Source organism: Diabrotica virgifera, chromosome 10 (genome assembly GCF_917563875.1).
Source record: "Diabrotica virgifera virgifera chromosome 10, PGI_DIABVI_V3a".
Taxonomy (NCBI): domain Eukaryota; kingdom Metazoa; phylum Arthropoda; class Insecta; order Coleoptera; family Chrysomelidae; genus Diabrotica; species Diabrotica virgifera.
This window is the reverse complement of record NC_065452.1, coordinates 19106356-19131518: the sequence shown is the minus strand read 5'-3', so window position 1 is coordinate 19131518 and position 25163 is coordinate 19106356. Positions and strand designations below refer to the sequence as shown.

Sequence of the window (25163 nt, the reverse complement as noted above, 5' to 3'; positions counted from 1 at the left end):
AAAAATATATGCTTAAAAGTTGAAGACAAAAAAGTTATGCGATAAAATAACCGTTGCCCTACCCAAAACGGACGCCTATGACCGGTACTAGAAATTCGCAATGGATGGAATCGATTCATTTCTGGAAAATAAATATGTATGTATACAAATTTTTCAATTCCAAACAAAGGGTTCTGGAGGTATTTAAGAAAAACTAATTACATGGCGCCATCTTTAAAGAGCTCTAGCTCCCTTAGAAACATTTTCGGACTAGGTGAATTGGGTTAAATTGTCTTAAAATTATCTGAGGAATCTCCTGTCTTCGTTTGTCGGTAGAGTTTCTGGACACCATGTATATCATACTGGTGACGTCATCCATCTGGGCGTGATGACGTAATCGACTATTTTTTAAATGAGAATATGGGTCGTGTGCTAGCTCATTTGAAAGGTTCTTCAACTCCCTATTCAGTAATATAAACATTAACATTATTGTTTATACAGGGTGTCCAAATATTTTTTTTTTAAATTAAATTAATCGACACAAAAGAAGAATGTATGTAATTTATTTAATTCAAAATACATTCTACTGCTGCCAGAAAACAGAAATTAATGTTTATTGAACACATAAACATTACTTTTCACTTAAATTCAATGTTCAAGATACCACCCATCTGCCTCTTGGCAGTTTGAACATTGAATTTAAGGAAAAAGCAATGTTTATTTGTGCAATAAACTTTTATTTCTGTTTTCTAACAGCAGTAGAAGATATTTTGAATTAAACAAATTACATACATTTTTCTTTTCGTGTCAATTAATTTAATCCAAAAAAATTTTTCTTGGACACCCTGTAAAAATAATTATCTTAATGTTATTACTGAATAGAGAATTGAACAACCTTTCAAATGAGCTAGCAGACGACACCTATTCTCCTTTAAAAAATTGTCGATTACGTCATTACGCCCAGATGGATGGCGTCACTAGTATGATATATATGTAAAAAAATCGTAATTTAAAAATCAAATAACCTTTGTATTTCACATTTCTTTCTAATTTTGTAAATAAAGCAGTTTACAGGGGGGTTAAAATATAGTTAATAACCCTGTATATTATAAACACAAAAATGCCGGTTACAGTTCGGACGAGAATTTTAGTTATTAACAAATAAGGGTCAAAAATGGCAGTTTTTGTTTTTAAATCGCTACAGGTAAAAGTAGGGTAAACAAATATCTTAATTAGGGTATTCATCTTTTAGTTTTAGTAGATGGACAAAGGTTTAAAATGGCAGTTTTTGAATTTTGCTCAGATCTTTTGTTGCTTTGTAAATTGCAAAGTAAAGCTAAAATTTTGAAAATCAAAAATTTACTACTTTTTTAAAAATAGACTTAGACTTTGATGCTGCACGAAAGTCAAGTAGTCCCTATAATGCACAAAAAATTTCAAGACGATTCTTTAATTGGTTTAAATTTTATTCAATTTAATAAATAATTTTATTCAATTTAATAATAAAGGGTTGAAACTAGTTAGAGTGCTTTTGGCGCTCTCTGAACTACTGCTTAATTTTATACGCCTAGGTCAATTAGGGTCAAAGTTAGTTACTTTTGTTGTTTAATTCACAGCTAGTTCTCTATATATAAAATTCTCCTGTCACTGTGTCAGTTACCATACTCCTCCGAAACGGCTTTACCGATTTTTATCAAATTTTACACGTATATTCTGTAGGACTGAGGATAGGTTGTAATCTATTTTCCGTACGCATAAGTGATAAGGGGGGTTGACCCCCCTGACAATTATTTTTTATTTTTGGACTTTGGACAAAATTGTCTACAACAAAAATCTTATTTCTCTGGATTACTAATCATAGAGGTATAAGGTATATATTAACATAGAGTGAGCCTACCTTCCGCGCTTCCTGACGACAAGATCTCATGGACTGGTTTGCTGCGTCTCTTTCTAACACATTGTATCGAGAAACTAAGATGAGATTAAGTGTGAGTATAGGCACGAGAGGGGAGGACTACTGTCGCAGCTTTACTATGCATAACAGTGAGACATCACTGATCCAAAGAAAAAAGATGGTGTCGTCACTTCGCTCTGAATGACACTCCCTCTATTATAATATTAACTGTATGCTACTAATAGCTCGATCAAAGAACAGTCTGACCTCAAAAAAAATAAAGGAAGGATAAAAATTTGGGAATAGGTAGTTGAAATTGTCTATTATTATATAAGAAAAAGTTTACAATTCTACATCCCCTCCATTTTACAAAAATTGAGGGGATACCCCCTTCTCAGGGATGAAAAATATACATTCAAAATAAGTCCGGAATTGGATAGAATGATGATTTTAAACAACTTTTGTTCTATAGGGTTTTTCACTAAGTCAATACTTTTCGAGTTATTTGCGAGTGAATTTGTTCATTTTAAACAAGAAAAAACATGTTTTTGGACGGTTTTTCGCAAATGCCTCAAAAAGTAAGTATTTTATCGAAAAAAATATTCTTAGCAAAAATAAAGCTTATAAAAAATTGAAAAAAATGATGTACGCATGAAGTCTGTCGACCCAGTAGGAGCAGAGTTGTAGTTAATGAAAAGTAGGTTCGTCTTCGTCAAATTCCAAATCGAATATTTCAATGTGAATTAACCAAAAAACGAAGCACTTTTCGGGAAAAATTCATTAGAACTTTTTTAAAGTCTTTAAAAAAAGGTTTATTTTTGTTTTCAAAAAAAGTTCTAACATTAAAAGTAAGTGAGTTACGCTCAAAATATTGTTGGCCCCTCTTATTTTTTGGTAAAAAGAATCACGAAAGTCACCCCCTAATTAGCACTCCAAATAAATTTAATCGTTATCGCTTCACAAGTTACTTTGATTATGTCTTCTCTATATGATCTATAAGTTTCCTCGGTTGAAAGTGCTTAGTTTTGAAAAGGCTGTAGTTAAAATAGCTTGAACGAGTAACTAATCATGAGTGTATGTAAATTTTGAACAGCCATAGCATAACCAAATTTTGTCTAAGAAGAAAACAAAAAATCCAAAATATTCAGAAAAGCAAAACATACATTTTATTACTCTTTGAGATTATTGGTATTATTAATAATTTTCAAGTTAATTTGAAAAGAAAAGGAATTTTTTTCAAAATAAAAAAAATGTTATATTTTAAAACCAATTTTTTTCAAAACTGTGCACTTTGAACAAATGAAACTTATAGATCATATAAATAATACATAAGTAAAGTAACTTATAAAGCGGTAACGATTAATTTTATTTGGGAAGCTAATAATTAGAGACTGATTTTCGCAATTTTTTTACCAAAAAATAAAAGGGACCAACAAGATTTTGAGCGTAACTCACTTACTTTTAATGTTAAAAGTTTTTTTAAAAATCAGAAATAAACCTTTTTTAAACACTTTAAAAAAGTTGTTATGAGTTTTCCCCGAAAAGTGCTCCGTTTTTTGGTTATTTTACGTTGAAATATTCGATTTGGAATTTGACGAATAAGAACCTACTTTTCATTAGCTACAACTCTGCTTCTACTGAGTCTAGCGTCTTCATGCATACACCATTGTTTTCATGTTTTTATATGCTATATTTTTGCTAAGAATATTTTTTTCGCTAAAGTACTTACTTTTTGTGTTATCTGCGAAAAACCGTCCAAAAACATGTTCTTTTTTTGGTTAAAAATGAACATATTCACTCGTAAATACCTCGAAATGTATTGACTTAGTGAAAAAACTAAGGAACAGAAGTTGCTTAGTTGTATTTTATCCAATATTTTTCACCCCACCCCGTATTTCCCAATTTTTGTAAAATGGAGGGGATGTAGAATTGTAAACTTTTTCTTATATAATAATAGACAATTTTCATCCTTCCTTAATTTTTTTGGAGGTTTTCGTTAAGTTTTGTGTTCATTGATCGGGCTATAATAGGCCAGGGTAATAAGACAAAAATATACCCTGTTCGTGACACTCAAGCAGCCAGGGTACTGAAGCGTTTTTTCGACAAGTAATACCTATAAGAACAAATTGTAACTATTTCCTGCGTAGGATCTGGCGGCCATTTTTATTTATAAACAATTAACTGTCAAAAAATGGCATTTTTCCCTTTTTTTTTTTCAAATCAATGGAAAACAGTGAAACTTATGATTTTTTTTAGTACAAATATCTTTGAGATTATGGAAATAGCTTTAAAATGACATATTACAAAGTTTGATATACTCATTTATTGTTAATATAATTGCGAAAAAAGGTCGGAATTGCAAAAAAAATTATTTTCGCAATAACTGCTGTAAAAATTAGTGTACATGTTTGAAATTTTTGTCAAATGAGGGTTCTTTGGTGCTTAATATGTGACAAAAATTTCAAAGCGATTCATTCAATTGTTTAAATTTGATTCGAATTGTTTATCTCAGTGAGCATTTTTTTTGCACTAACATAAGTCAGAAAAAAATGACGTTAGAACCATTCCACAGGTGTCAAATGGAAGAGCATGAACTATATTTTCAACTTGGTTTAAAAAAAGCGAATAAAAAATGCATTTATTAGTAATAAATAAATGTGCAAAAGTATCGTAAATCTTTCCTTATAAACTTTTTGAATAACTTTTTCCAAAAAAATTAACTTTTTTACCCTGTTTTAAGTACACAACTACCAAGTAATGTTATTTATATCATAATTGATAAAAAATTGTAATAAATATATATAATTTCTTATATAACAAAATAAAAAGTTTATAAGGAAAGATTTACGATACTTTTGCATAATTATTTATTACTAATTCGCTTTTTTTAAACCAAGTTGAAAATATAGCTCATGCTCTTTCATTTGACACCTGTGGAATGGTTCTAACGTCATTTTTTTCTGACTTATGTTATTGTAAAAAAAAATGCTCTCTGGGATAAACAATTTGAATAAAATTTAAACAATTGAATGAATCGCTTTAAAATTGTTATCACATATTAAGCACCAAAGAACCCTTATATGACAAAAATTTCAAAGCTGTACACTAATTTCTACAATAGATATTGCGAAATTATTTTTTTTTTGCAATTCCGACCTTTTTTCGCATTTATATTAACAATAAATGAGTATATCAAACTTTGTAATACGTCATTTTAAAGCTTTTTCCATAATCTCAAAGATATTTGTACTAAAAAAACCATAAGTTTCACTGTTTTCCATTGATTTGAAAAAAAAGGGAAAAATGCCATTTTTTGACACTTAATTGTTTATAAATAAAAATGGCCGCCAGATCCTACGCAGGAAATAGTTACAATTTGCTCTTATAGGTATTACCTGTCGAAAAAACGCTTCAGTACCCTGGCTGCTCCGAGTGTCATGGAAAAAACCTTATTACCCTGGACTATAAGGCATTTCGCTATGTTAGGTCAAAAATGACCTATTTTTAAGGTGGTGCGTTAATTTCTTGAAGTAGTGTATTAAAGAGGATTTGTTTTCATTACTTATTTTGGTACGTTCGTATTTTTTATTAACGGAAAAGGTTGGTTTACATAAAATAAAAATATAAAAACTTGCTAATACCAAAACGTTTATCACAAGTCGTAGATATCTACGTTAATTCTGATGTAGTGATAGTTCAAGTTGAGGTGGCTCCCGTATGACAAAATTTTTTGATTAGGTTTCTTTGCGGATTCAAAAATGTATTCTTTAAACAAATCAGCAGGAGGCCGGGCGAAATTTTTAGACGGCAATTATTTAAACAATTTTTTAAACAAATTAAAAATATCACCTTTTTTGCCCCGGAAAATATTGTTTAGGTTTTCTGGGTCATATTAAACAAAAAAGATCTGGTATTATTTCTTTTAAAAGTCGGTAGTTGTCGAGTTATAAGCAGTTTAAAATCTGAAAAATGCAAAAATCCGCATATTCGATGCTTGAAAACTCGTTTTAGCAAGTTTTTGGCAACCTACTTTTGAGGTTGTTAAGTGCCTAAATTAAAGTTTAAACATTAAGTTTCAAGATTTTTAAGAGTAATCGGGGCTTATTTCAATAATTTAGATTATTTAATTGTTAATTATGCGTGTCCAGTCGACTTTGTCTGTCGCACTATACCAGTGGTCGACAAACTTTTTAGCCAAAGAGCCAAAAATGAACATTACAATAATTTAAAAAAAAATTGAGAGCCAAATCTGCTTGTACAGCAAACTTTTATTACGCTAAATAAAACTAAAGGGTCCAGTCAGTCGGTTAAAATAGTGAAAAATGCTCCCAGCGATATTCCAAAAATTAAAGAACCACATGTTCTACATCAAAAAGTATTCGACCAAAAAAATGTTTAAACCCTTAGCCCCATCCTTAATCCCCCAAAAAATTAAAATGTTTTTTCGTTTTTTGGCGATATCTTTGTTTCTAATCATCGTAGGAACTTCTATTTTCTTTCGTTTTGTAGGGTTTTATTTCCTACAACACTGTATGTTTTACAAAATTTTTGGCGCAAAATCCAGTTTTTTTTAAATGTTGATATATAAAACCGAAAAGGGAAAGAACAGCAAACGTGAGCTTTTTTAGCTGATCATAAGAATCAGGAATATTATTCCAAGTGTTGAAAATGACCATTTCTTCCTTCTCAAGGTCATTCAAAGCAGACCACTTCTTGTGTTATGAATATTTTTTCATCTCCAATATTTCCAATTCAACACATAGATGTTCGCATTTAAAGCGCCATACCTCCTTGTTTTTTAAATCCAGAAATTGTATTTCAAAGCTATTAATGCCAATTTCAAAAGGAGAAAATTGTAACTCGGCCGTTGAAGCAATAAGAGGATTTTTGACAAATGGTAAAGTTTGTAAGTTTGATAAAAGCTAATTTATCAGAATAAGATGTAATGTTTTTCCTACCAATTTTTTTAAAGCAAAATATTTTTGCGCTTTCCGTGGATATTTGAGCCAGAGCCGCACCTAAGGAGCCAAAGAGTCACATGCGGCTCCGGAACCGCACTTTGCCGACCACTGCACTATACGATTCGCGTATTTAATTAGCACATTGGCAATAATTAATTGACGAAATAAATACGTCATTAAAAAACCATGTGTTAATAATAAATTATGAATTCAGGGCTGTTTTATCAATTAGGCAATATAGGCAGTTGCCTAGGGCGGCAAATTATGAGAGGGCAGCAAAAATACTGTACAAAAATATTTGCATAATATAAAAATTAAAACATTTATGTACATAGTACATCCATCAATGGAATATAAGTGGGTATTCATTTCTAGAAAACAAATTGCATTTTCTTAACACTATTCACTCAAAAAGGACAGAAGTCGTGAATTTAGGGATTATTGGGCCGTGCGTCGGCAGCACCGCAAAGGCGGCGGGCGCACTGTTCTACAGTGAGCACGTAAAGGTTGGAATACATTTATTTTCTTGAGAATGGATGATTTTGGAAAAAAATCCCGAAACAGGTCAATTTTTATTTTTAAATTACGACTTTTTGTCATATATATCACACTAGTGACGTCACCCATATGGGCGTGATGACGTCATCGATGATTTTTTATATGAAAGGTAATTCAATTCTTTATTCAGTAATATAAATATTAGCATAATTATTTATACAGGGTGTCCAAAAAAAACGTTTTTTGGATTAAATTTATTGACATAAAAAGAAGAATGTATGTAATTTAATTAGTTCAAAATACATTTTACTGCTCTCAGAAAACTGAAAAAAATGTTTATTTGAAAAATAATCATTGCTTTTCGCTTAAATTAAATGTTCAAACTGTTACGAGGCTGGCGGGTGGCGGCTTTAACATTGAATTTAAGCAAAAAGCAATATTTATTTGCCAAATAAACATTTTTTCCTGTTTTTTGATAGCAGTAAAATGTATGTTGAATTAAATAAATTACGCACATTCTTCTTTTTATGTAAATAGATTTAATTAAAAAAAAATTTTGGGCACCCTGTATAAATAATTATTTTAATGTTTATATTACTAAATAGAGAATTGAATTACCTTTCAAACGAGCTATCACACGACCCCTATTCTTATTTAAAAAAATCATCGATGACGCCATCACGCCCAGATGGGTGACGTCACTAGTATGATATACAGCGTGTCTACTTGAGTTGGAAACATATGGGAAACTTTTTTATTATTAATTTTACGAAAAAAAGTTATTCTTTATAAAAAGTTCTGCATGCCCCAAAACCTAAGATTCAATCATCAGATATCAAATTTTCTGAATATTATACGAGGTATGTCAAAAAATATGAACTTCGTTCAAGAGTAAAGTACCTTTATTTCTCTCAATATCGAAAATGCTTATTCTGAAAAGTTGTTTGGAAATAAAAACTAAGCTCAAATATGCAATTACATGCTTCTAATTGGAAAAAAATATTTTCCAAATTTTTCTCAAATTTATTGATACTAACTTCGTTTTGATTCATTACACATACGATAACTCTTTTATTATTACTTTTACGAAAAAAAGGTATTCTTTATAAAAAGCTCTGTAGGTCATAAGGCCGAAGATGCAACCAACAGATATCACATTTTATTAATTTTATACGAGTTATGTCAAAAAATATGAATTTCACTCAAGAGTAAAGTACCTTTATTTTTCACAATATTAAAAGTTATTAAAAAAGTTGTTTAGAACTAAAAACTATGTGTCAATATGCAATTACATCCTTCTAATTGAAATACTGTGAAATATAAAGGTGCTATAATATTGAGCGAATTTCATATTTTTTGACACACCTCGTATAAAATTAATAAAAGTTGATATATCATGGTTGTGTCTTAGATTTTAGACCATGCAAAGCTTTTTACGAAGAATAACTTTTTTTCGTAAAATGAATAATAAACGAGTTATCATATTTGTAATAATTAAAAACAATGTTGGGTATCCTTAAATTTGAGAAAAAATTTTTTTTTTCAATAAGAAGCATGTAATTGCATATTTGATCTTAGTTTTTAATTCCAAACAACTTTTTATCATAAGAATTTTCGATATTGAGAGAAATAAAGGTACTTTACCCTTGACCGAAATTCATATTTTTTGACATACCTCGTATAATATTCAGAAAATTTGATATCTGATGATTGAATCTTAGGTTTTGGGGCATGCAGAACTTTTTATAAAGAATAACTTTTTTTCGTAAAATTAATAATAAAAAAGTTTCCCATATGTTTCCAACTCAAGTAGACACGCTGTATATGCCAGTAAGTCGTAATTTTAAAATAAAAATTGACCTGTTTTGGGATTTTTTTCCAAAATCGTCCATTCTAAAGAAAATGAATTTATTCCAACCTTTACGTGCTCACTGTATAATTTTTTTTAAACTGAATCCTTTTGGGTTATTCGTGGTTGAAAATTTGCCATTTTCATTGAAAAATGTCACCTTTTCGAACGGTTTTTTGGGAACATCTTAAAAGTTATGCATCTAACGAAAAAAAAAACTATATAAAACATTTTTGTAGCTTATGAAAAATCAAAGAGATTCGTTTCTTCATAAGTCTTCTAGTGATAGCATAAAAAGAGACATGGTAGGTGAAAAGAAATTTTTTTGTGCATGCTCAAATGGGTGTGTTCAACTTAAAAACAGAGAAATGGTCGATTTTAAGGGTATAATGCTATCAATATCTTTTGTAAGTACCTCCTGAAAAGTACCTAAGCGAGATATGGTGCAACAAAAAAGGATGACTAATTTATTTTAAGATAAAATGCGAAGTACGTATATTTTAACCCCTCATCCACCAGATATAAATGCATCGTTTTGCTTCTACAATACCTTTTACTATAGTTTTATTTCTATGTTCAACAAGTTGGACGGGTTTAAAATGTATGATTTTTGAGAAAAATAAGATCAACTTATAGAGAGCATTTTTAAATGTTTTTAAATCTTCCTTTTTCTCCATGTAGGAGATTTTGAAGAAAAAGAAAGATTTTTAAGAAAATTTAAAAAGGCGCTCTATAATGTGATATTATTCTTTTCAAAAACCATTCATTTTAAACCCGTCCAACTTTTTGAATATAGAAATAACACTCTAGTAGAAGGTATTTTAAAAGAAAAACGATGCATTTAAATTCTGGTGGATGAGGGGTTAAATATATTTCTCATTTTTCCTTAAAATACATTAGTCATAAGATTGTTTGCACCACATCTCGCTTAGTTTGAATGTAACCGACATTTAACATTTCTCATTTTAAAGCAAGCACTGCAAAAGGTATTCGTAGCATTATACCCCTAAAATCGACAATTTCTCTGTTATTTTAAGTTGAATACACCGATTTGAGCATGCACCAAAAAAAATCGTTTTTCACCTTACCATCTCTTTTTTTAATAAAACTAGAAGATTTATGAAAAAATTAATCTCTCTAATTTTTCATAAACTACAAGAATGTTTTATATAGTTTTTTTCGTTAGATGCACAATTTTTATGGTATGTATTCCCAAAAAACAGTCTCCGAAAAGTGTCATTTTTCAATGAAAATGGCAAATTTTTAAAAACGAATAACTCAAAAAGTATTGAGTTTTCAAAAAAATTTATAAAATAGTTATTGCTTAGAATTAGGTTTTCTGGCCACTTCCGGTGTTAGTTTGATAAAAAAAATTTCCACCCCCGAGAACGGGTGGGAACCACCCCTAAGTTAAAAGCGTCAGAGGATATAGCGTAGACTTTGTTTCTTGAGTTATTCCCTACTTACAGTGAAAATATCAAGTAAATTGATGCAGTAGGATGAAATTCGGAGCCAAATACCCTCACTGACTGCACTAATACATAGATACCTACATCATTCATACATGAATGCATTCACTTAAAGGTTCATTTGGATACCACAATAAAATCATCAATAATTGACATAAATCTAAATATTTAAAGGAGAGTGGTTTGAAAGATATTTTCCCTAATTTTGATATTGCTTTGCGCATTTATTTGTGCCTCCCAGTTGCCAACCAACGTGTCCGCTGAAAGGTCATTTTCGAAAAGCTCAAGAATTTAAAATAGTCATGAAAATAATTTCCGATCAAGTAATTTCCGCAAGAACATCTTAACAATTTGTCGATTTCGTCCATAGAAAGTGACATAACAAAGGCGGTAAATTATGACGACATTATAGATGAGTTTTCCAAAGAAAAATCAAGAAAGAAATCTGATGTGATCGAACTGGAATGACAATTTTTATGCATTCTTATTTAAATAAAAAAATCTGCTTGCAATTTTTTTTCGCAAAAATGGTACATGCTTGAAGGGCGGCTACTAGAGAATTACCTAGGGCGTCAATTGACCTAAACGCGGCCCTGTATGAATTATGTATAAAATTTTAATAAATGTCAAGTAACTGTTAGGAATTTTTCGCATAAGTACGTATACTATGTATAAGTGCAACAAAGTCGCACCAAATCAACCAGTGGACGCGCATAGTCAACAATTAAATACAAACGGTATAAATTAAAATAAGCCCCGATTACTCTTCAGAACCTTGAAACTAAGGGCCGGAACTTTCTGTCCCGATCCGATTAAACCCCGGTTAGCGGAATTTTGCATGACAAAATTCCTCTAACCGGGGTTTAATCGGGACAGAAAGTACCGGCTCTGAATGTTTAAACTTCAATCTAGGTACTTGGCAACCTCAAATAATGATTTACTGAGTTTTCTCAAAAGTGCGTATTTTCGCATTTTTCAAATTTTAAATCGCTTATAACTCGAAAACTATCAACTTTTGACAAAAATGACAAGAGACGTTTTCTGTTTCGAACCAAAAAACTTACAAAGGAAAAAGGTAATCTTTTGAATTTGTTTTAAAAAAAAATTGTCTAAACAAGACTTATGATTTGTTTAGGGGACATTTTTTAACAGGAATTCGAAAAGAAACCGAATCAGAATTTTTTTCATACGGAACCGGCCTCACAACATAGACCAAAATGCGATAACCAGATTGCTGCGTAAATTTTAAAGAGCACTTATTTTAATTACTCATTTTGGTACGTACGTATTTTTGGTTAACGGAAAAGGTTGGTTTACATAAAACAAAAAAATATACAAATTGCTAATACGAGTACCAAAACACGTACGACTTATCACAAGTAGTACGTTAATTCTGTTATAAATATCGGCTTTGTATAATGCGTCGATTGTTTGTAGATAAGTCAAGTTATAGGAGGTCAAACTGCCTGTTTTTGTGTTCTGATAATATTTATATTTTATACTTAAGCAAAAAAATACAGTATTGATGAAGTTCTTGCAATAGGTATTTATAAAAGAAACAATTTACAATGTGTATTAAAGGCGGCTACAGACCTTCAGTTTTAACTGCACAGTTTCAACTGAACAGTCGAACTGTTCAGTTAAAACGGACATCCATATTGTCTACACACGTTCAGTTTTTCACTACACACGCTTAGTTTTAACTAATTAGTTCGACTGTTCAGTTAAAACTGTGCAGTTAAAACTGAAGGTCTGTAGCCGCCTTAAAGGCTGATACACACCTTCAGTTTTAACGGCACAGTTTCAACTCTAGTTAGAACCTATGTGTGTAGGCAAAACTGAAAACTGTACAGTTCAACTGACAAATGTGAAATTTCATTAGATAAAACTGTTTTAAAACTGTGCAGTTCAAACTGAAGGTCTTCTTCTTTTTGTATAGACATGACTCAGTCTGTTTTTTCAATGTGCCTCTAGTCAGTTGTCGTTTCATCGTTTTCGTGGTCTTCCCACTGATTGTCTTTCTATTGGAGAACCGTCTCTCGCTGTCCTGACTACCCCATTTGTTGTCATTCGACTTATGTGGTCATTCCATTCTATTCTTCTGTTTCTTACCCAGTTATTAATGTTATCCACCTTGCATCTCCATCGCATATCTGTACTTCTAGCTCTGTCCCATAGATTCTTACCATCGATTTTTCGAAGGGTTTTCATCTCCGCTGTTTCGAGCAATCTTTTTGTCCTCTCTGTGTCGGGTCGTGTTTCTGCCGCGTATGTCATTATTGGTCTGATGACTGTTTTATAAATTCTGCCTTTCATTTCTTTTCCGATATTTTTATTTCTCCATACCTTGCTATACGGCCTCGATCGACCCATACCTCGCTATATGGCCGCTCTTTATACGGCATTTTGCTATAACGGCCCTGTTCAATTACGGCACGGTTTCGATTTACGGCCTAAAATGTTTCGCTATAACGACCCCATGTTCCACTTGTTTATGCATAATTTGAAAATAAAATGAGATGAGGCCGCATATAAGGAATATCTTAACATTTTAAAGTGAATTATAGAAAAAGGTGGTTATAAACCTGAACAAGTGTTTAACGTAGACAAAACAGTACTTTGTTGGAAGCAAATGCCTGATCGCACGTACACTTCAAAAACCGAAAAATCTGCGCCTGGTTATAAATATGGTCTCAAGAACGATTAACTTTGCTACTTGGTGCAAATGCCACTGGTGGTTTTAAGCTAAAACTACTTCTAATTTGTCCAAAAATCCAAGGCCTATTACAGGACTAAATAAAAATCATTTACCCGTTATATGGAGATACAACAAGAAAGCTTCGAGTTTGTAGATTATTTTTGGTTTGTAGAATCTATTATTATTTTATACAGTGTATACCAGTGTATGTGCTTTTTTGTATGTATTTTTAATTTAAATAAAATAAACAGATAAAATTTATTTTTAACGACAAACCATGTAACATTTAACAAATTTGGAACCGATCCCATTAAATTTTTATGAATTTGTATTAGAATAATTGATTCGTTATACGGCATTTCGCTTTGCGTCCACGTTCGTGGAACGTATCTAAGCCGTAAAGCGAGGTATGGGTGTATTGTGTCATTCAGGCAACCTGCGGCCTGTTTGCTCTATTCACTTGATCTTCCACTTCTGTTTCGAGCCTTCCGTAGCTAGATAGTTTTATGCCTAGGTATTTAAACTCCATCACTTGTTCTATTATCTGACCTTCCAGCTCCAATTTACATCTTATTGGATCTGCTGTTATAACCATGCATTTTGTCCTTTTTGAGGAAATTAACATGTTAAAATTTTCAAATTGACAAGCAACAAACTGTCTTAATAAGTACCCCAGTAACCAACTTTGAGTGAAACACCAAAGTGCTGCGTTACTTTTAATAAAAGTTATTAACATATAACAATTTTCTTTTATTTTGCAGTTTGCCAAGCAACAAATTGTCTTAACTTTCAAAAATCGACATTTGGAAGCTTTTTCAATGTTCTAAAAAATCAAATTTTGTAATTTTATGTCAACTATTCATTCTTAAATAGTTATTATAGTCTTTTGGAGTAATTCTGAGCACTTTCAGTAAATTATCATGCGAATATTGTTTTCGTTTTAATAGCCAATGTTTATACCACTTTTTTTCTTTTTTGTTTTCTATTTCCCAAAATGCATAATAGATCAATAATTGCTACAGCATGATCCGATGAAACCATGGTGACTCTGCTGGTAATGTGTGACTTCAACCGAAAAATTATTTCAACTGATAAAACTGAACCTGTTTAGACCATATGGATGTCAGTTTTAACTGAACAGTTCGACTGTTTAGATTTTTGATAGTTTAGATTTTTGAGCTCGTCCCCTTCACCCTAAAACAACCCTTTTATTGGTTCAACTTAAGAGAAAAATGATGAGGAAAATTAAAATACAGTCAAAACCGTTTATAACGAACTTCAGGGGACTGGTGATTTTTTGTACGTTGTAGCCAGTGTTCTCTGTAAGCAGTTATATATGTTATAACGAAGAGGTTGCTATACACGATATTACACTGGTAGCAACAGTCAGTTCGTTGTAAGTTTATGATGCAAAAACTTAATCTATACTTATAATATGTTATATATAACATATTACATCTAACATTTAACATATATGTGTTTATTGTACTTACGTAAATCTAAATATGTACATACATATATACAGTGGCGGCTCGTGGTAATTAAAGGAAGGTTTTCAATTAAATAATATAATTATACAAACTGTGAATAAGCGCCGCAGGCGAAAAATTTTTGGGGCTTCGCCAAAAGATGTTCTGTAAAATGAAATCTATCTTTGACCCGATTAGTCAGGATGTCACACACTTTTTTGTTTTGTGCAGATACCTACTGAATGATGGCGCTTCTTCGGTGGTGAAGGTGGAGGCAGAAGTTACGAATAATGAAATGGCTTTGTCAAAACTGTTTAAAAATCCGTTTATTTTAACGGCATCCAAAGACCGAGATTGAAATTATAGTTTTATTCTTTGAAAATACTAAACATGGAAAACAAAATAAAGAATGTAGTTTATCACACCCACATAATCACTAAGTTTTTCTATCTTGTTAAACTTTAAAACAATGTTTAAACTTTTTGTTTCTTATTGCACATTCTTGTACCAAGTTTATCTCGGACCAATTAGTCCATTCTTTTTATAAGAAGTCGATTTTCAAAACTATTTGCATTTTCTTTTATAAACTTCACTGAATAAGGCTCCACAATCCTAAAAAAACTACCTACCAATATTGTATTTAATAAAATCCCACAACAGAAAATGCCAAACTGTGAATCGAAACGCTTCGCCCCGGTCTCTGTGTGCAGTGCACAAATCGTCAATGTTTTAAGATAGGAGAATCCCTGGTTCACGGATTTAAGAGCTCTCGTTCTTCTATAGGGTTACTGTATAGTGGCTGGGTTCAATTTGAATTCTGCACTTACCACGTGCATCTAGCGTAGCGGTGTTGTGCAAACAAATTATGTGATTAATAAATACAGTTATATTTTAATGATACTATGATATTTATGAGATTTAAGAAAAAATATTTGAATGATATTTATGAGATTTTTAAAAATATGTATTTTAATGAAATTTGATTGGGTGTTCACTGCACAAGTGAACCAATGGAGAAACCGCCCCTGCATATATATAATAATAGTTTGTTATTTCCTGACCGTGAATTTTTAAATAGAAATATTTTTATTCCTGGGTTTTTCGGTCTGATAAATGAAACACTATTCTTGCTTAAACGTTTCGGCTATTTGCCATTTTCAATAAGCTCTTTAATGATTATAACATTACACTTTTAACAATATATTTTCACATACACGTTCTATATTTTAATATTCACAAAAATGTATGCTTCATTCTCGAGATGTTAACGGAGAATGTATATAATAATATGTATTCTAATGAGTACAGGTAGTCATTAAACAATACTCGTAATATAACGGGTTCTCAAAATCGTTGTATATTATAAAAATGTTGGCATACATATTATACTATTTATTTTTAAAAAGACCAAAAAATGTAAACAAAATCTTGTAATAATGGACCCGCCTAGGAGGCCTAAATAGTGTCTAAAAAAGGACTTACAAGTGGACCCTGTCCGGATATACCATCATAACCATAAATTAATAAAACCTTTCTTTTCATGATATGTTAATAACGGTACCTCGGAGAGATACAACAATACAATGCCCAGTTTTTGTAACTTTATAGGAAAGCAATTTTAAACTGTTTTCAACAAAAAGTGTTATTGCTACATCTATTTATTGAGATGTGGAAACAATATTATAATAGAACATTGTATCTATTGTGATTTAAAACATGCATTTGTTATAATTGTTTATTATATCGTGTTTAAAAAGGTCATAATTGAAAAAAAAAAATGGATGTTGCATCTCTCCCAGGTACAGATATGTACGCTGTAACCAATATTTCAACTGCTAATGTTCCAAGAAATATGTTTGTTCTAACCGACTTGTTCGCTTTAGCCGATTTGTTCGTTATAAGCAATATAAATGCTTTTTTATATGTCATTTTACGGGACCTCCTATTTTGTTTGTTATATCCGATTTTACGTTATAAACGGTGTCGTTGTAAACGATTTTGTTATCGTATCGAGGATATAATTCGTCTAGTTTATAAATTCTAAGAATAAACTCTTATAACACGCGCATTTCGATTATTGAGCTACAACCCCTTCTCAAGACAACCTCCCCATCTTCCCGGCTTAAGAAAGAATAATTGTACTTAAAATAAATCAAATTAATTATTTTGCGACTACATATACAAAATTATTTTGCGACTACAAAATACGCGCATTTCGATCATTGAATCACAATTTCTTTTGTATAGTGCTGTCACTGAAGGTAAAAATCAACTATTATCTTTGATTTCGGTGTACCTCCATCGATTTTCATAAAAATTGATGAGTGGTTTGAAGATGCCTCAAGAAACAAAAGTGAGATGGTGCCAACTTGCCCTTTTACCCTGGGTTGTTAGTCACCAGCTTTTCGAATATGTAAAAAGATTTTTCTGTGGACAATATTTTATTCTAAAGTTATTCTAAATGTTTATAAACTACACAATTTCAAAAAATTGGCACTAGGATTTTTGACTATAATAAATAATTTGTTATACTTTTTTAATAGATATTGATAGTAAAAGTCTTCTACTTTCGTTTGACATGCGCAGAATTGCCCTATCTTCATTATTTTCTGTCTATCTTATGTCTATCTTATGTTATTGCAAAAAAAGTCTCTGCGATAAACATATAAAATAACTTTTAAAATAATTAATGGATCGCTCTCAAATTTTGAGGGTTTGTAAATACCCCAATACCCAACTTTGGGTGAAACACCAAAGTGCTACGTTACTTTTAATAAAAGTTATTTTATAACAATTTTCACTTATTTTGCAGTTTGCCAAGCAACAGATTATCTTCTTAACTTTCTGTACATTCTTTTCTTTCCTTAGCACAACTTCTCGGGAGTGAAAATTATTTTATTAAAAATAACCCCACAAATCGATAAAGGGACAAATTCTAAACAAAATTTGTTATATCAAGCTATTAAAATAAATCAATACTTTTTGAGTTATTAATGATAAAAGATTGTAATTTTTGTGAAAAAAATGCATGTTAAAGAGGCTCTTCATAAATAACAACTAAGTTTTTACAAAAAAGTTTTCATTGCCAAAATTGAAGCTAATAAAAAATAGAATAAACTCCTTACTTAAAAAACCTTTTAATATTAATTTAAATTAAATTGAATGTATATTTTTTCGGCTAGTACTCACATCTATGTAAGTATTCAAGTTTATACAGTGTGACCCATCTAGATTGGAAACACCTCTATAAAATTTGAAGTTGTTAACCGATTTTAACCAAATTTTTTTTTAATGTCATGTAATAAAAGGTCTATTGCGGGACAAAATATGAAATATTTAGTTAAATTTTCAGGGCATTCTACGATACTTTTTCTTCGTCGAAAATGGAGAATTTGTATTAGCGATTTTTTTATTAAAAAAGTTCTACGCCACTGGATTTAGAGTGGCTTCAAATAGCTATGACAAAAATTTCATTAAAATATATTTATTAATAACGAAGTTATGACAACTTAAAATTTTAAAACTCACTAAGCTACGAGTCAAAAAAGAACACCCTGTATCAACAGATAACCGTAAAACTAATTATTTTTCAAATAATTTTAATAAAAATAATATCATATAATAAATGATAAATAATATATAAATAATATAATAATATAATAAAAATAATAAAATTTCAAATAATTTTAATGAAATTTTTGTCATAGCTATTTGAAGCCACTCTAAATCCAGTGGCGTAGAAATTTTTTTAATAAAAAAATCGCTAATACAAATTTTCCATTTTCGACGAAGAAAAAGTATCGTAGAATGCCCTGAAAATTTAACTAAATATTTCATATTTTGTCCCGCAATAGACCTTTTATTACATGACATTAAAAAAAATTTGGTTAAAATCGGTTAACAACTTCAAATTTTATAGAGGTGTTTCCAATCTAAATGGGTCACACTGTATAACGGGAAAACAATGCATTCTATAACATATACGTACTAAACACTTGTCAAAGTACTTAAAAAAAATACCCATCAAATGAGCTATTCATCATTAAATAGTTCCTCAATATACGAGTACTCTTTCCATCTGTCTATTTCATCCAAATCACTGATAATTATTATCACTGATTATAATCAATTTTCCGGCTTTATCAACGATGTTACAGTAGAACTCCAATTATCCGGACTCCAATTATCCGGATCGCCAATTATCCGGATCAGATTGAGAAAAAGAAAAAATCAAGTTTGTAAAGAAATAATTCATTTTACTGTGATTAATTATTGTGTGTCAATATTACGTAATGTAAACTTTGTCATTTACATAATATTGTTATGTATACTGTATTGTTTTTCATAATAAATACCGTATATGTTCTCCATTGTGTTTTGCTGTAATTATGTTTCTTTACCGGAAAAGGCCTTTTTCGAGAAAAATCCAATTATCCGGATTTTTGATTATCCGGATCGGGTCCGGTCCCAATTAATCCGGATAATTGGAGTTCTACTGTATTTGCATGTTTTTTGTTCTGACCTGTCAATTCTTTTATTTTTTTATTTAAGGATTACGGATAAGGATTCGGATTTATAAAAGTGTAAAAATCATGAATACGAGGTGAATCATGATGCATAACTTTTGAAACTGTGTGTATTTATTATGTTTAGCCTATTAATATTTATGTGTTTTATAGTGTTTAAATTGATTTCAAGTTAATAAATATTGTATCTTATATACATATACAATAACAGATAAGGATACGGATTTATAGAAGTGTAAAAATCATGAATACGAGGGGTGATGCATAACTTTTGAAACTGTGGATTTATTATGTTTATCGTATTAATATTTTATGTGTTTTATAGTGTTTAAATTTATTTTAAGTTCATAAATATTTAGTCTAAGAGCTAGTGAACCCTTCGAGAAACGGTTTTCCTGTAAGGCCAAAAATTTGTGGAGTGATGCTTTTCTTTAGTTACGAGTGACTAAAATTAAAAATATTATTAAAAAATCAACTAAAAAGCAAAAAATAAAAAAAAATCTAACACATTCGTCAAAGAAAGACGTTGCGCGTCTTCATCGAATAAACAGTTTTCCCCCACGCTCTTCTTTAACGAATGTGTTAGATTTTTTCAATAAAGATTTTTTTTTTATTTTTTGCTTCTTAGTTGATTTTTTTATAATATTTTTAATTTTAGTCACTCGTAACTAAAGAAAAGCGTTTCTTAAAAAATTGTTTTTCATAATTTTTTATTTTTTACTTTTTAGTCTTACACTTGTCAAACAATAAAATATATCGTCATGTTTATTAAAATATGTATAAAACATATGATATACTGACATGAAAAATAGTCGGAATCGGCAAAAAATTTGAAACTTTATTGTTTATTTATGAAGCATATCGTAAACAATTACGTATACGAAATTATGTATAGTTCATATCATTAGCTACAATCCGTAAAAGTTTCAAGTTTCTACATTGTAAAAAACAAGAGAATTTAAGGGGTCATATACGTTTCTCGGCTTCAAAAAATCGATTTTATTTTTTTTTTATTTATTTTAAAAGGTACATCTCTTGGAAATATTTTAAGACCAGAACGAGTTCGATATTCGAATTATTGACGAAGTTACAGCTGCTTTAAACGGAACTAGTCGGGTCGCTCCGCAGGTCTTGCAAAACTTTAAACACGTTTTTCTCGAAATAGCATTTTTCATAACGGTGGGCATGATAACTGCTTAACCGTTCGTCCGATTAACTTCATTTTTGGCACACATATTCTAAATTAGATTCACTATCGTGCGACGAGAGCTTTTTTGAATAAAGGCTATAGCGGGATAAGATGGTCAAAATTGCACCGGGCTCGATTCAGTTTTGGGTTTAGCCATTCGAAAATATATAATTGAAAACTCACTCAGCCAAATTTTCAAGTCCCTAGGTGCACCGGGGGGTCCGCTATGGAAAAAAACGTGTTTTTTTGAAAACATTTTTTTCCAGACGCTGTATTGCTGAAAAAAATCTGAAAAAATTAATGAATGCGTATCTTAATAACACAAAGCTGCCTGATTTTTTTCAGATTTTATCTTAAAATTGAGCGCAGGAGAAATTTTTGAAATTTTCAAAAAAATTTTAGGTTATGTTGTAAATTTTTCGCCAACTTTAAAATATTGTTATTTTATGTATTTTTTTTCATTCTTTCGAATGGCATAGGCATCATTATCATTTTCGACGTGGAAAATACCTAAAAATCGAAAAAACTGTTTTTTTTGCATTTTCTGAAGTTTTTGACTCATAAACTCAACAACATACAGCTAAATTAATCATCATTTACATTTTTATATGTATTGTTATATTTACAATCAAAATCAGCTATTATAACTTATTTTTTTCCTACAGCATGCTCAAAAATCCCGTTTTTCGGCGTTTTTACTAAATAGCCTCAGAAATCAGTAAAAAATAATAATTATTTTAACGTTTAAAAAATTAAAATTTTGTTGTGCTCGATAGAATGTAATACAATTAATACTTAAATAAATTTTTTTTTTGTTTTGCACGATTGTTTGAATTTCATATACAGGGTGTTAGTAAATAAGTATAAAAAATTTTAAGGACTAATTCTACATGAAAAATTAATACTAGTTTGCTTTATAAACATATGTCCGCAAATGCTTAGTTTCGGAGATACGGGGGTGTTGAAATTTTTATTTCAAACTGCTAATTTATTTATTGCTCTAAGACCAGTTGAGCAATGAAAATGAAATTTGGTGGGTTTTAGGAGGTAGCTATTACGAATTTTTTGACATACAATTTAGAATTTCGTATTCATCATTGGCACGCCTACGGACAATGGTCTGATTTTTTTTAAAGAAAAAAATAGTACGCCACTGAGATATTTAAAATTAAAAATTATTTTTAAATTCCACGTCTAATTTATGATAAAAAACCTTTCTTGCCTTTTTTCATATGATGCACCGTTTTTATGCAGAAAAATAAAACATCTTGACGCGTATTTTTCATTTCTTAATACATCATCAAGAACTATCCAATATAATAATACTAAACTAGAACAATAAGAGAAAATATTACTAATAAGATTTTAACTAGGTTCAAAGCTGCAATAAATGTTTAAAATGATCTCCTTTACAGATAACAGAAGAAATTTATATTCATCACTGGCGCGCGTACGGGTAATGGTCTGATTTTTTTGAAGAAAAAAATAGTACGCCACTGAGATATGTCAAACTAAAAATAATTTTTGAATTCGTCGTTCAATTTACAACAAAAAATCTTTCTTTCCTTTTTTTATACGAGGCGCCGTTTTTATACAAAAAAATAAAACATCTTAACGCTTACCAAGTATTTGAGGTAGTTTTCATATGCATATAAACTTAGTTCAAATACTTTGTAAACGTTAAGATGTTTAATTTTTTTGCATAAAAACGGCGCCTCATAGGAAAAAAAGGTAAGAAAGATTTTTTGTCGTCAATTGAACGAGGAATTTAAAAATGATTTTTAGTTTGACATATCTCAGTGGCGTACTACTTTTTTCTTCAAAAAATTCAGACCATTACCCGTACGCGCGGCAATGATGAATATAAAATTCTTCTGTTACCTGTAAAGGAGATCGTTTTAAACATTTCTTGCAGCTTTGTACGTAGTTGAAATGGTATTAGTAATATTTTCTGTTATTGTTCTAGTTTATTATTATTATATTGGATAGTTCTTGATGATGTATTAAGAAATGAAAAATATGCCCCAAGATGTTTTATTTTTCTGCATAAAAACGGTGCATCATATGAAAAAATGGCAGGAAAGGTTTTTTATCATAAGTTAGACGTGGAATTTAAAAATAATTTCTAATTCGAAATATCTCAGTGGCGTACTATTTTTTCTTTAAAATAATTCAGACCATTGCCCGTAGGCGCGCCAATGATGAATACAAAATTCTTAATTGTATGTCATAAAATTCGTAATAACTACCTCTTAAAACTCACCAAATTTCATTTTCATAGCTCAACTGGTCTTAGAGCAATAAATAAATTGGCAGTTTAAAATAAAAATTTCAACACCCCGTATCTCCGAAACTAAGCATTTGCGGACATATGTTTATAGAGCAAACTGGCATTAATTTTTCATGCCCTTTAAATTTTTCGTACTTATTTACTAACACCCTGTATAATAATATCGTCCCATTAAGGGTACCCTACCATAGGCTTATAAAAAAATCAATAAATTAATATTTTTAACGTTTTAACGTTTAAAAAATAAAAATTTTGTAGTATTCGATAGAAAATGTTGCCCCTTTATAAAAATGCGTGTTGCGGTAGTGATTTTCAAAGCGCGCTAAGGTTAAGAAAGCTCGGCACTTTGGTGCCGTACGCAAGGAAGCGCTTCTAGCCACGTTTTTTGAAAAAACTAAGGATAAACCAGTCCTTAAGTACCCGCCGTCGTAAGTATAAGCCTATGGCAGGGTATCCTTAATGGGACGATATTATTATATATGAAATTCAAACAATCGTGCAAAACAAAAAAATAATTTATTTAAGTATTAATTGTGTTACATTCTATCGAGCACAACAAAATTTTAATTTTTTAAACGTTAAAAGAATTATTTTTTTCACTGATTTCTGAGGCTATTTAGTAAAAACGCCGAAAACGGGGTTTTTGAGCATGCTGTAGGAAAAAAAATAAGTTCTAATAGCTGATTTTGATTGTAAATGTAACAATACATATAAAAATGTAAATGATGATTAATTTAGCTGTATGTTGTTGAGTTTATGAGTCAAAAACTTCAGAAAATGCAAAAAAAAACAGTTTTTTTTCGATTTTTAGGTATTTTCCACGTCGAAAATGATAATGATGCCTATGCCATTCGAAAGAATGAAAAAAAAAAAAAAATACATAAAATAACAATATTTTAAAGTTGGCGAAAAATTTACAACATAACCTAAAATTTTTTTGAAAATTTCAAAAAATTTTCCTGCGCTCAATTTTGAAGATAAAAATCTGAAAAAAATCAGGCAGCTTTGTGTTATTAAGATACGCATTCATTAATTTTTTCAGATTTTTTTTAGCAATACAGCGTCTGGAAAAAAATGTTTTAAAAAAAACACGTTTTTTTCCATAGCGGACCCCCCGGTGCACCTAGGGACTTGAAAATTTGACTGAGTGAGTTTTCAATTATATATTTTCGAATGGCTAAACCCAAAACTGAATCGAGCCTGGTGCAATTTTGACCATCTTATCCCGCTATAGCCTTTAACCATTTTCGAATAGCAATAAAAAAATAGACAATTTTTTTGGTGAAAATTACGACTTTTTTTTTTTAAATTTCGACCATTTCCGTAATTAATTTTTTTTTCTTAAATTCCTCTCGTCACACGAGAACTATGACTCTAAAAAATGATAACAAATAAACATTTTTTGTTTCAAATAAATATTACGAGCTGAATCATGCCCACCGTTTGACCTGAAAAAAAAAAAAAAAACACGTTCTACGCTACTAGACGCGGCCGCCATGTTTTTAATTATTTTTTTAACTTTTAACATATGTTTTATACTCCTTAAGAGTCCACCTTTAAAATTAAAAAAAAATGAAATCAATTAGCCCAATAGTTTTCGTACAATTTATCATTACATTTAGACTACTTTTTAAGCTGGAGAAACGTATATGACCCCTTAAGCATTTTCCATTAAAATCGTTTTTTTTTTATTTAAACAATTAATAAACATAAAAATTTTTTTTATTGACTTCGTGTATTGTTCCCGCGAATGCATATGTCTGCAAATTTTCATTAATTTGCATTGAAGAAAAGGCAGTCAAATTAACCTCTAAAGATTTGACGCAAACTATTGAACTAAAGAAAAGCGTTTAAAAATGACTGGCTATTTGAGTAAGCAAAAGTATCTATCTACCAGGTGAATCGAAAGGTGCATAGTTTATTGTACCCCCTAAAATATGCACCTTTCGATTTACCTGGCAGATATTTTTGCTTACTCTAATCGCCTGTCAATTTTTTTCCATAATTATCAATAAATAAACTCACTGAAGTAAGTTTTTTTAACGTATTTATTTTACATTTTAAAAAATAAAAAGGGCTGATGACGTGCAGGGCAGATGCCTGCCAGGTCATGGGTTTTAGTCTTGGTGCCCTATGACTTTTATCGCTCTACAAATTTCTCCGTTACTCGGAGGGTTGACTAGCTCTCCTACTAATTGTATCTTATAACTTTTATTTTCTGTTTTTAGTGTTCCGGCACCAGAGAGCATCGCAAATTCAAAGTTAAACCCAGAAGCAGCGGAATTCGTACCCTCAAGTCGACGGGCTACCCAAGTTCCGACGTCATCATCTTAAATTAATG

General features: G+C 30.4%; 1 protein-coding gene across 1 annotated transcript in view; it reads left to right on the top strand.

The window, feature by feature from the left end:
• Nucleotides 1-25156, top strand: part of LOC126878606 (polyadenylate-binding protein-interacting protein 2B) — a 74474-nt gene extending 49318 nt beyond the window's left edge. The window contains exon 3 of the mRNA XM_050641417.1: nt 25051-25156. Coding sequence (XP_050497374.1) covers nt 25051-25156 — 106 coding nt within the window. The remainder of the gene's footprint in view (nt 1-25050) is intronic.
• Nucleotides 25157-25163: the final 7 nt, after the last annotated feature.